This window comes from Miniopterus schreibersii (assembly GCF_964146895.1).
Source record: "Miniopterus schreibersii genome assembly, chromosome: 14".
NCBI lineage: Eukaryota > Metazoa > Chordata > Mammalia > Chiroptera > Miniopteridae > Miniopterus > Miniopterus schreibersii.
In genome coordinates this window covers 45,258,013-45,271,361 of record NC_138114.1, presented here as the reverse complement: position 1 = coordinate 45,271,361, position 13,349 = coordinate 45,258,013, and the positions used below count along the sequence as shown (strand labels likewise).

Genomic DNA, 13,349 nt, shown 5'->3' with positions numbered 1-13,349 from the left:
GTTTAGTTCAGTCCATTTTAATTCTGTCCCTTGATTAGACCCCAGTTCCCAGCATTTTGTGGATTCTTGTTTATCAAAGCTGTGAACTGAGCTATATTAGTTTGTCTACTTGAGGATTAGCTGTTGTGGGCAGGGAAGAAATATTAGTTTAACTGGAGTAAAAAACCTACAGCCGCAAGAAAAATAAATCAGAGAGAGAGAAAGAAACTGGATAATGTGGGATCATTTCACTATGAGTCAATCCTGGTGGGGTTTCTTTTCCCCCTGGTAACTATAAGGAAAGACAAAGAGATCCTAACAGATCAGAGTTCACATTCCAACGGACGGACTGGGGCTTTAAAAATTTTAATGTGATAAACTGCTCAGGAGGTAGTGAAAGAGTAAGTGGAAAAAAGACTAAAATGGGTGATAAAATGTTTCTTTCCTTTCCCTACAGCACTGGCATTAGAACAGCCCTGTGTACACCATATGTACAGTCATTTACCGTGACTAATGGAAATAATGTACTACATTTCATATACTGATCTCTTTGGACATATCAGAAAAACTCGTAACTGGATGGCTACATTTACTATCTAAAAGTACTTATCGCAACAAACCCTCAAGCAAAATTTCCTTTAAAAAAAAAAAAGTTAATACCCTTAAGAGACTTTCTGGAGAAGTGAAGAAACTTAGCAGAATGCTAAGAAAAGAGCCCACCCTTTCTTCTTCCCTGTTTTGGGTAACTGCTTAATCCTTTCAGATGTTTTCTCCTGCTGAATGCTTGTCTTACGTGCAGCTTAAGATGGTATTTAAAATTGTCAAAATTCCTTCTACCATTGTATCCCTGTTTCCCCTAAAAATGGACTCAAACCGATGTTAGAAACTGGCACAGATGTTAGAAATTCCAGCCTTTTTCCAGGAAAGGACTGAGTCTGAGTGAGGTAATATCCCTTTTGGCAAATTCTTATTTCCTCCCCAATTCTGGATGTAATTGTCAAGCATGTCCATCAAAGTGGGTGGACATCACACGCAACTCGCCTGCGTGTCGCTCGGTGAGAGTTGCACAGACATCTTTCCAAATGCGGGATGTCTGTAAAAATGATCTACAGTGAGAGTGACTTCCAGTATTTTCTATTTTGAATCAAGGAGAGCACTTTGCTCTGAAAACACAGTCAGTCGGCCAGTGTAACTAACACCATGCGGAAGATTATAAACTTGAGAAATTAGCGCTGGATTTATATTTCCATAAATTACAAACACACGCAGGTGACAGGAACTAGCAAATGCTAACCCGAAATGTTTTCAATGTTTATAATTCATTTTTATTCACTGCTTATCAAAATAATCTGGAAAGGGAAAAAATAAGTCATCTATACTCAAACTAAATATGCAACCTGATGTCATGCATCAGCCAGGAATATTTTGCTGCGAATCAAATAATTTCAGAAAATCACCTCTATGTTCACCTCATAGAAGGATGTGTGTGCTCGTTTGGTTCATTTTCACCACGATTCGTGGCATACTTAGTAGTTGCATTTGACAACGGTCTTCAACATTTCACGCAGAATTGAATGGGTCTGTTTTCATTCTGGAGTTTTTAAACTTATAACATAAAATTTCAATTTCTGGTGTTCATCAAGATTAAAAATAACTTTTTATAAATCAAGAATTAGGTCTGATTTCAAAGCACAAAAATAAAAGTATACTTTTGAAAATATTGTAAATATTTACAAAGATAAATCCTTTAAAAACATTCACCGAAACACACCAGTCAATGTTGTCTTACTCCTGCTAATATGGAGAATATGTTTTAAGCCCTCAAATTATTCTGATTTCCTAAACTCATCCCAAATCTCCTCTAGAAGTATATTTACATTTCTTGCTGCCCAATGGCTTATATAGTGCTTTCCATTTTATCCAATAATACAGTGGCCAACTTAGAGAATATATGTTTAAAACAAAGATCTTACAGGATATGAGTAATGTGTGCTGAACGTCGCTGATAGTCTTTATAGGTAATGCCAGTATTGGCCAGGAGTCAGGGGTTAACAAGAACAGAAAGGTCATGGACAATTCTTGATGAAAGCCAGGAATGCAATAATTAGAAAACTAAATATCCCTGAGTAGAACCAAAATGCTCCACAGAAATTAACTTCCGATGCAGTCTTCCTAAGTACCGAGACTAGCTTCCAGAAAACAAACACCAAATCAGCCTCTTCATGCTCCGTCATACGTCATGTGTTTATTGACATAAATGTAACATACAGAAGTTCTCTTTAGACCAAATACAATGTATATGAACAGGAACTAGTTTTTATTATGATCGTGACGATTACTTTACCAGGTCATTGACTTTCCATCAAATAGAAGCTGTTATTAATGAAAATCAGCAAACCTAGACATTAAGACGTACCTGGACATTCATACGAGAAAATATTCTTATAATCCTTAAACTCTATGCAGTATGAAGACTGGTATCTTCATCATTGTGAAAGAGAGCAAAGCGTCTCCTTTTATAAATTGCATAATAACCTCACTAAGATAACTAGAAAAAAATACAGGTCCCACAATAAAATGTATTTCCTATTCGACCGGCTAGAGGAAAATTTCACCCAAAGTCCTAGTTCACAAAATTCCTAATCAAGAGGCCGACAGCTCATTTTGCGGCTGAGGGCAACCTCCCCACTACAATTTCTCAAAGATGGCTGAGGCAAACAGCACCTCATAACTACAGAAAAATGGTCGCTCAGATTAAATTATGCAAACGGAGTTTCAAAATAACATGCTCAAGTTTCAGCGCATTAAAGGTGGACCTGGAAAGCATTTGCTACGTTACGCCTGGTTCCAGCAGAATTTTGGTGGGTACCGAGGGGAGCGCAAACCCCAAAAAATCCTTATATAGAAAGACCTTGAAAGATAAGTGCACAAATATCAAATCCCAGGGGCACGTTCTCTGGCCCTGGACCTGGCTCCTCCACTGACCTGTCAAACAAGGCAGAGCTCTCAGGCCCTTCTTGAGGTCTCCATCCTGGACTTCTAGCAGGAGGGGCCATCTTTGCAAAGCTCAGTCTCATCTTTTAAAAGTAAGGTATTCCAGATATGGAATTTTCAAAATGGGGATGAATTTACAGGGTAAATTATTTATCATATGAGGTAACTAAAAAAACAGTTTAAATGGCCCGTTTTCTACAAAATGGCATGTATTTTTGACCTGGCAACATTTCCTAATCACACGCCCATCTACAAAGGTTTTTCTGTGAACATAAAACTCCTAGTTTTTCCTAATTAAAAGTAAATGTTAGAAAAATGCAGGGCGATTGCAACACTGAAGCAAATTCGATGAATTTAATGTGCAGCCTAATCTTAGGCCACAAAACACTGGCCCGGCAAGAAGCACATTAGATGCTTTCCAATTAACAACTGGTCAATTCGTTATTTTTGTTTTCTAGCAAATGCACTTTAGGTTTTAAACATTTTTTCTCTCTATTGGTTTATATTTATATTAAAGACTAAAGAGGAACTTAAATAAGGGTGTGTACATAAACTGTCAATCGTATGTAGTCTTAGCTGAAATAATCAGCGAAATAACAGGAGCAGGATGACAACAGAAACTATTTTAATTTTCACACAGTTGGAAAGCTGCTAGCAGTTGAAAGTTATATAAAAGTAAATTAAAGCAAGAAGTTGTCCTCCCTGGAGCTTTGTATTCTGCCAGTCAAAACACGGGAACCATTTTGTTCCGAAATACACCAGCTTTCTTGGGTGTCGAACTCGACTCCACCATCCTTCCTATGACAGAAATCAGTCTCACCAGCAGCACTGCAGCGCCGCTTCCTCCCACCCGCACCCCGTCGCGGCTCCCCTGCTGCAGTTCCACGCGCCCGTGCCCGGAGCATCCCTGCAGCGGCGCCCACAGCGCCGTCCGCTGCGCCCGCGGGGCGATGGGGCTGAACTTGGGTGTGTGTCCCCGGTGTCCCCAGGTTCCCCAGCGTCGCCCAGGCACTCACTCCTCCTTCAGGCTGCGCTGTAACGTCTGAGATCAGTTCTGAGGACTTCACTGCGAGCTGAGGGGGGCCCTCAGGACAACAAACATCCTTCCAGCGAGCCCGCGCGCTCTAGGCCTCACACCGGGGTCAGGCTCTCAGCAGGCGGGACGCAGCCTCTCCGCCGCCTCTCGCGTCCCGGGGCGGGGCGGGGGGCGGAAGGAGTTCCTGGGGGCCTGGGGCCACCCCTGACCCACTCACGCGTGGCCAAGCCGGCTGCGGAATCCACCGCGCGAGACGCACGGGCCGGCCCGCGAGATGCTAACCCTGCGCGCGCGGCGGGTCCTCGCGAGGGCCTCGGTGCAAAGTGTAAACACGTCTGACCGGGCAAAGCGGGCGCGTCGTCTACAAACCCTCACCCCCTCCGCACCCAGGGTCACCCGCTGACTTCAGAGGCTCCGTGAGGGGCGACTTCTCGGTGGCGGCGTTTTACTTGCACCCCGCGCGCGCACACTCGGCTCTCCATACATTCCCGCGGCCTCCTGGGGCCAGAGAGATGAAGCACAGTCTCTGGTCCATTTCCCCCTAATTTGAGCTACGTTAGGTCAAAATATCCCTGAAGAGGAAGAGACGGGGGGGTAAGGAAAACCACAGTTACTGTCCCCAAATAACTGCGTCCCTGTCCCAGCCTCACAAACAGCCGAGCGACGCCGGCTCTGCAGGGAAAGCGGGCAGGAAACTTCAAGGCGCGGCGGCCGGGCGAAGTTTACCAGGGGCCGGAGAGGCGAAGCCACGGAAAGGGGCACCCGGGGTGTGTCCCCAGCGCACCCCCGCACCCCGCCCCTCCTCTTACTTTTGGATGATCTGGGGCAGGCCGGCGGGGGGCGGAGGTGGAGGTGGCAGCGGCTGCATCCCTCTCGGGCCCGGGGCTGCGGGCGCTGGGGCACCGGGCACGCTGCGGGCATCTCTGTCCGGTTGCTCGGAGCCGCTGGGCTCCGCGTCCTGGCTCATGGCTGCGGCCGGCACCGGGCGAAGCGAGAGCGGCCCCGGCTCGCGGCGAGAGAGCGCGCGCGAGGGGCGGCCCCGGGACACGGGCGCTCACTGGCCGGGGTCCCCGTGCCCAGTCCCCTTGTCCTTCCCGGTGGCGCGGGGAGGAGACGCGAGGGGCGGGGAAGAGGCAGTCCCGGCGGCGCCGCCTCCGCCTCCTCCCGCCGCTCCCGCTCGTCCGACCCGGCCGCACGGGTGGGGGCCAGGGGGCGTCTCCCGCCGACCGGGACCGCTCCGCGGCCAAGGGCTTCTCGGAGCCCGAGTGGTCCCGGGGACGCTGCCCGCCGAGCTGCGTGGGAGCGCGGGCTGCGCCACCCGCCACCCGCCGCCGCGCGCCCGCGGGGTCCCGGGCCCGGCGCTCCGCAGGGCAGCGCAACCGCGTGAGGCGGCCGGACGCACGCCAGCCCGCCGCTGGCCGCCGGCCGCCGGGCTCTGGCGTCCTCCCGGAGCCGGCTGCTCCGGGCTACCGGGGAGACGCGGCGCGCGGCCTCGCGCGCTCCTGCCCAGCGGGGCGGACGGAGCGCGCCCGGGGCGTCACGCGCATCACCCGTGCGGAGCGCTCCCCGCTTGGCACCTTCCAGCGGCTGGCGCGGGGCCAGCGCCACCCCCCGCGGAGGGGCCCAACCGAGGGAGCGGAAAGGCCGGGCCCTCCCCCACAGCGGTGGGACTTGTAACCCCGGGTCTTAGTGACCAGGCCCGAGGGCTCTCCAAACTGGAAGTTCCAGCAGCTGAGTTCAGGGGTCCCCGGAGCAGCCGGTAGGGCCGCCGCGGTTGGTCTTCATCTTTTCCCTTCACTTCTCTAAAAGACCCGCCACCATCCCGCGAGTGCAAAGACGAAACCAAGCACACTTTTTATTGTTATTTATTGGCGAAATCTCGGTGGAAATGTGAAGAATGAAAGGAGAGAGTTCGCCGACTTCGCGCCGCCACCGTCCCCGCCTCTAAAGCTCTGTTGGTTGCCCGGGCGCCTGTGCGGCAGTTCACCTGTGTGCGCCCGGGCGCCTGTGTGCGGGGTTCACCTGTGTGCGCCCGGGCGCCTGTGTGCGGGGTTCACCTGTGTGCGCCCGTTCGCCTGTGTGCGGGGTTCACCTGTGTGCGCCCGTTCGCCTGTGTGCGGGGTTCACCTGTGTGCGCCCGTTCGCCTGTGTGCGGGGTTCACCTGTGTGCGCCCGTTCGCCTGTGCGCTCCGGTTCACCGGTACGTGCCAGTTCACCTGTGTGCGCCAGTTCGCCTGTGCGCCCTGGACGCGGGCATCCTGCCCTGAGCAGGATGCAGCTTAATGCTCCTGAGCAAGGGTCAGCTTAATGTCCTGGCGCGCGGGTGGGGGGCTGGGGAGGCAGCTGGTGCCGAAGAAACATCTAAGACCACGGAAGTCACCCAGAAAATCCTTAGTATCCTTCGGGCTAACGGGCTTTCTAAATCCTGACACCCGCAGCCTCGCCCCGGGAAGCGAGAAGTGTCCCGTGAGTGCTTTGGGAGCCAGAGCGCACGCCGGATGCCCGCGGCCTGGAGAGGAGTGTGCTGAGGGTCTCAAACCCACCGGCCTCCTCCTGCAGCCCCGCAGAGGGCAGCCCGGGGATGGGCTCCCTGGGACCTGGTAACTAACTGAATTCCCTTAAAGAGGATCCCTTCTCTTTCTAGACTGAGTTCCTGTCAACTTCCCCGCCAGCCCGGGGAAACTAAGCCTCCCTTGATCCGTGCCATCCTCTCGGTCTCCCTGCCTCTCTCCCTCTCTCTCCTACCTCCCTTCCTTCCTTCCTCCTACAGATAAAATGACGCATCAATGTCTTGTATTCATAAAGATTCTCACAATTCCCAAACTGAGTCTCACCAAAAAAGCCCAGGTAAAGAGAGATGGATTGTTGTCCCCATTTTACAAATGAGGAGGCATCGGGGTGATTCGTGCCACCGCCAGTAAAAGGCTGTCGCTAAATGCCTGGCTGTGGTTTCCATAAAAGCCAGTCCACCACGGGAATCTCCTTGGGTGAGGGAAATTACCTGAAATTAACATTGCAGCTCTCCCAGAGGCTGACACTAAAACCTTCCTTAAGCTCGGGTTAAAATCTCCCTGAGAATCCTCCAAAATCTTTGTGAAAGGGGTTTATATGCAAGAAGACATCTGTTTTTATGGGGGGATGAGGGGGGGATGACTCAACCTCTGTGAGTACCAGTTACCAGACAGGTAAATTGGGAGCGATGAGACCCTGGTTTACACAGTTGCTGTTCGGATTAGAGAGAATGTATCTTGCAAACTTGGTACAGGAGGTGTTCAATCTGACAGTCGCGACAAACATGATTCCTTATATTCCAACTTTGTAGCCAAAGAGAACAACAGATCTCAAACTCCAGGAAGCTGAGCGCCTAGAGGTCACAATGTTCATATATAATTAAATCCATCCCCATAACATTTTTACTGGCAAAAAAAAGGCACAACAAACAAACAAACCCCTAGCCCATATTATACAAATGTGGCTCTCTACATGTAAAAAATAATGTACTCACTTACTTGACAAAATAAGGACAGTGGGTAAATCTAGGTATTCACTGAGCTTTTTTCTTGCATCCTTTCTGTTAATGAAAAAATTTCAAAGTAAAAAACAGAAAAAATAATTCACAAGGTGTTTTTCAGAGGTCCCATTTCCATGATTCTAGCTTAATCTTTACAATGTATGTGTTATGTGGTAACTCAAATTAGACTTGAAGCAGATGGAAAGGGAGGGAAGGAACAGTGCAGCAGAAACCTCGGCCAGTTCACTGCCTGCCTCACATCCCCACAAAATGAAAATATTGAACAAGCATTTCCATTTTGCAAGTCAAACATTAAGTGTCTTAAGCAGCTCCAGTAAAACATGTTTTTAACTTATGTTTCCTCACGTTTTTCCGGGAAGAATGAAAAACATCCCTAGCTGGGGTTGCAACTATTTAAGAAACGCGCTTTGTCTGTCCTGGGCCCTCACCACCCCCTCACCCCAGGTGCCTTCACTGTTAGAAAAGTGAGAGAAACTGTGTGAGCGGAGCGTGACTAGGAGGTGAGGGCTGGTAACATCTCTCTCTGTCCCACTCTGCAGAAGTATCCAGTCCCTTCTGACCTCCCAGTAAACAACGGTCAGGCAGCAAGGCTTTGCTGCCCAGGAATATGTTGAACGTTGGATGGAAGTCAGCTTCTGAGTGCTCGTAGAGACTATTACCTGCTTCATGTTTACAATACCCCACGAGGTAGCTACTGTTATCCGTGTTTTGGCATCGAGGAATCCAAGGCTCAGGTAGTTCTAAGAACTTGCCCCAGGTCACCTGGCTTTTAAGGGACAGAAACAGGACCTCAAATAGGTCGATCCAACATGGAGCTGCCTTCCTTTTTAAATACGTTTTTATTGATTTTAGAGACAGAGGTAGGGGGAGAGAGAGAGGAACACTGATGTGAGAGAGAAATGTCGATTGGTTGCCTCCCATACCCACTCCGACTGGGCATCAAACCCGAAACCTGGGCATGGACCCTGACTGGGAATGGAACTGGAGACCTTTTGGTGCATGGGACAATCCTCAGCCAACTGAGCCACACCAGCCGGGCCCATCTGACCGCTTTTGCTGTGGTGTTGCCTGCATCTTCCAGTGGATGTGAAATGCCACCTGCATCCTGACTCAAGTCTGCTGCTCATTTCTATCCAAATCAGTACATTTATAGGAAGGATCCAAATTGATATCTTACAAACAGTAAAATTTAAAAGAAATTCAGCAGCCTGGCAGGAGGTGGTAGGAAGGAGCAGGAAATAGAACCCAGGTCTCTATTACTACTAGGGCCACTCTCATACTTCTAAGTCTCAGGGGCTCTGGCACCCTGGTGAGTTTTGTAATATTAATAAATGTTAACTGGGTTCTAGGCACTGGTTTTAGGAATTTTTCTCATGCCTTATTTCATTTAATATTACCATTTTGCAGACAGAGATGCTTGGAACCTGTCCAAGGTCACAGGGATGATAAACTGGAGCCCAGGTTCAGACCCTGGTATGACTCCCTGCAATTCCCTGCCCTCTGTTCAAAGGGAAACGAGCTCACCTTGCAAGGTAGTTGTGAGCATTTATCTCTGTAGGTGAGCTTACTTAATACATACTGCTATTTCACATATGTATGTTATTACCATTATTCTTTTAAATAACAGTTTACATAGTAAATTGTAAAGTCTGATAATACCCAGAGCTGGTGAAACTGTGGGACACAGACTCATACACTGTGGGCGAACCTGTCCGTTGCTGCGGCCCCTTGGGAAGTGAGTTGGCACTGTCTCTTAAAACTGCAACAGATAAAACTGACTCAGCACTTACCCTTCTAGAAATGTATCCTATGGGTTAACTGGTAGCAAAAACTAGAAACAACTGACTACATAAAAAATCGTCCCTACATATATGGATATATATATATATTTGTTATTGATTTTAGAGAAAGAGGGAGGGAGAGGGAGAGAGAGAAACATCAATCCGCTGCCTCCTACATGCCCCCCACCAGGGATCAAGCTTGAAACCTGAGCGAGTGCCCTGACCAGGAATCGAACTGGTGACCTCTTGGTGCATGGGTCAGTGCTCAACCACTGCACCACCTGCCGGGCTCCAAGATGTATTCTTAAGGAGAAAATGCAAGTTCGTCAACAATGTTGCAGTACAATGAAATCAAACAGCATAAAACATTTCTGGAAAAGTATACAAGTAATTATTAATATCAGTTGCCTCTAGAAATTAGGATGGGGCAGGAACTTTTTCTTTTTATGACCTTTAATATTGTTGAAGTGCATAACATTTCTTATTTAATCCTCACAACCACCTTATTAGGTGGTTATTTTATGCCCATTTTACAGATAAGAAAACTAGGGCTCAAAGGAGTTCAGCCACCTGGCCAGCTACCAGGCCGAGGAGCTGCGGATGTAACCCCAATCTTGATTACAACTAGAGTGGAGCTTTATAACTACTGGGCATGGTGCTTCTTGCCATGGGGGCTTTGGAAACCAGAAGCTTCTCTGCAAACTCCTAGCTGGTTTGACCCTCTCTGCTGTTTCCAATATCTCAGCCTTCCGTTTCCCATGTCTCCACACAGCCAGTCTTCTCTCCCCGCTCCCCTCTCTCAGAGCTACAGCACAATCTTTTACTGAACTCCATGGAACCCCTGTAGATGTTTTAAAACAATCACAAAATAAAGTCCTGTGTTGGCTACACGAAGGATTGCCTCTCTTAAAACCCAGGAGAGAGAGTGGCTGAAGGATGCTGTTTAAAAATAATGTGGTTACTCATGGAACTGGATGCACATTTGAATTTGAAGGAGACAGTCAGGGAACTTTAGCTGAGGAAAACTGAGGACATGACCCATGAGGTTCTTTTCTGCCTAACAACTCGTCCCTCATTGGCTGCAGGGACGGGCTAAGCCTCCATCTCTCTGGTTGTGGATTTATCAGCCAAGGCCCCTGTCCTCTACTGAGCCGCACAGGTATTGTATTATAATCAGAGTAGCAGCTGACTGGGAGTCAGAAAATCTGGGTCCTGGATCACTAGGCATTTCCAATGCCCCTGCACAGAAAAGCAGCTATCCCAAACCGGGAGTGACATCAGCATCTTTGCCTGCCCTGAAAACATCAGTGCCCCAAGCCCAGGTAGCTCGAGTTCTGTCCTGCCACCAAGTGTTCAGTACCTGGCGACGAACCAACAACTGTGGACTGAGTTCAGAATCCCAGGGTCTCAGGGCAGGGCAGGGCTACCTGCCATGGTTTCCTGGAAAAGAAGAATTTTGAGTTGTGCTTTGAAGGATCCAGAGAATGGCTTTATCTCCTTTGCTGTTTCCAAGAGAAAGCAAAGCAGCAGGGTAAGATTGGGGTGGGGGGGGTGGGGGTGGAATATGAAATAAGTTGCAGCTGAATTTTTTGGAGGGGGGATGGGAAGTCATGGAGGTATGAAATGAATGTGGGAGAAACATTAGCTAGTGGCTAATTGCATGATTTAAGTTCCAAGGGGCTCTGCACCCCCTTGGAGACCCAGCTTCTCCACTGCATGCTTAATCCCTGGGGAATGTCACTGTCATTCAGACATTCAGAGGCCGGTAGTGTGACTCCAGGCCGCAGCCAAGTAAAACAGAACTTCTCAGAGGCAGAGGATTCCTTTATCTAGTCCCTCCCCCCAGTCACCTCCTCTGTCTTCTTTTATCACCGGGGCTATCTGTCTGTCAGGCCAGTTGGTTGTCAGGGAATAAACATCTTAGGCTATTTGCCCACCAGCTTGGGGATCAGGTGACCATTATGGAAGGCAACACCGAGGCTTTTGCATGCCAGCGTGACGCCAGTGACAGAGCCTGTGATGTGCTGACCTCACTGAGTGGGAAGCCATGCAGCTGGCCTGGACCTAGAGCGGGTAGACTGGTGCCACTCCTGGATGCAGCACCTTTGGTCATCCAGGGCCACCCCATGCAGGACACCCTGCCTCGTCCCCTTTCAGCATAGTCACTGGAGTCAGAATAGCTTCGTTAGAAACCCAGCCCTCTGACCTGTCAGCTGCATGGCTTTAGGCACATTGCTTTACCTCTCTGAGCCTCAGTGTTCCCATCTGAAAAATGGGAATAACAGTGGCCACATCGTAAGGTTATCGTGGGGATTAAATGTAAAGCACTTAGGAGGCTGGTAAAAGGGTACAAACTTTCAGCTGTAAGATAAATAGGGCTGGGGATCTAATGTAAAACATGGCAATTATAGTTAATAATCCTGGATTGTATAATTGCAGTTGCTAACAGAGTAGAACTTAAATATTCTCACTGTGGGGCTAAAAAACATTAATACTTTTCCTTCCACCTTCTAAGTTCCTTTAGCTGAGCCAATAATCAAATTAACAGAAAAAGATTAACAGGAGGAAAAATTTAATACATGTGCATGGGGGATTCACATAGGCATGAAAATTCCAAAGACCAAAGAGGGGGTGAGTGAGGCATCAGATTTCAGAAGGAAGAAGGGGCCACTCTGCCTGCGATCCCTGGGCTTCTGACTTCTGGCCAGACTGTGAGAGGGGAACTTCCTGTTGTTTTAAGCTCCCTGGTTCATGGTATTTCCCTTAGCTTCTCTCTCCCGGTCCCTCTCCTCTCGGTATTACTTTCCCAAAGAGAGGGACTGGGGGAGAGAGAGAAGCTAAGGGATGCCGTTCCTTTATCTGAGAGCCCAGGAAGCCCGGTCAGGAATGCACAGCCAGACAGGCCTAAGGGGCCCCTCACCCTGCCTCCCCCCGCGAGGACTTGAGCTCAGTTCCAGCCCCAGGGCCACCAGGGGAGGCGAGGATAGGATGCTTGGACCAAGCAAGAGGCAGAAGACTAGGGTCCATGGGCCAGGGGGAAGGACTCCGATGGCCATAACCCTCCACAGCTCCTGCTGGTCCAGCCTCCAGAAGCATCTCCTTTCACATTAAAACGCTGGCCACACTGGTCTAATTCTTCCCTGGAAAAACACCTTCTGCATTCGCCCGCCTGTGTCTCCTCTTACCCCCCTCTGTTGAGTGTCCTTTTACCTCTATGTCCTGCCTGTCTGAGCCCACTTCCACCCCCGGGGCACACTGCTGATCTGTGCAGCCCACCTGGCAGCTAACTGCTCATCGGTAAATCACATGGTTTTTCTTCTATTGATCTGAGGGAGAGAGAGAGAGAGAGAGAGAGAAACTCGATTTGTTGTTCCACTTGTTTATGCAACATTGATTGATTCTTGTATGTCCTTGACCAGGGATGGAACCCGCAACCTTGGCATATCAGGACGATGCTCTAACCAACTGAGCTACCCAGCCAGGGCTCACATGTATTTTTTTTTTTAAGTTGATAATGTGATCTCTTTTTAATGTCTTGTGATTTAATTTGTCATGTGTCATGTCTTGTTCTCCTAACTATCAGGAACGCCTGGGCTGCAGAGACTAGACATGCCTTTCTTAGTAGCCCTTTTATCATCATACTCTGAGATTTGGTCACAGTAGAATGTACATTTATTTACTTATTTATTTGATTCAGCACAAGAATGATGGCTATGAAGATTCGGAGATCTAGTTCTGCCATCGGTTAGTTTATAGCAGTATCATAAGAATCAGACGGACCTGAGTTCAAATTCTAACTCTTTTGCTTAACAGCTGTGTGACAATAGATAGTAACCTGACCGCTGTGTGCCTCTGTTTCCTCACCTGTTAAATGGGGTTCATAGGTTGTGAGAGCCACAATGCTGTAAGTTTGGCACATAGTATGTCTTCAGAATTCATCTGTGAATGAACAGTTTATGTAAGTGCTTAGCACCACGCCTGCCAGTTGGGTTCCCTGTGAAGCAGACTCTGAAACAGAGACAGGGTT

The 13,349-nt window shown here is 48.8% G+C and overlaps 1 protein-coding gene across 1 annotated transcript in view; it reads right to left on the bottom strand.

The window, feature by feature from the left end:
* The window catches only part of RBM20 (RNA binding motif protein 20), a 157,828-nt gene extending 152,715 nt beyond the window's left edge, over positions 1-5,113 (bottom strand). The window contains exon 1 of the mRNA XM_081158055.1: positions 4,819-5,113. Within this exon, the coding sequence (XP_081014181.1) occupies positions 4,819-4,976 (158 nt within the window). The 5' untranslated portion in view covers positions 4,977-5,113. The remainder of the gene's footprint in view (positions 1-4,818) is intronic.
* Between the last annotated feature and the right edge of the window lie 8,236 nt (positions 5,114-13,349).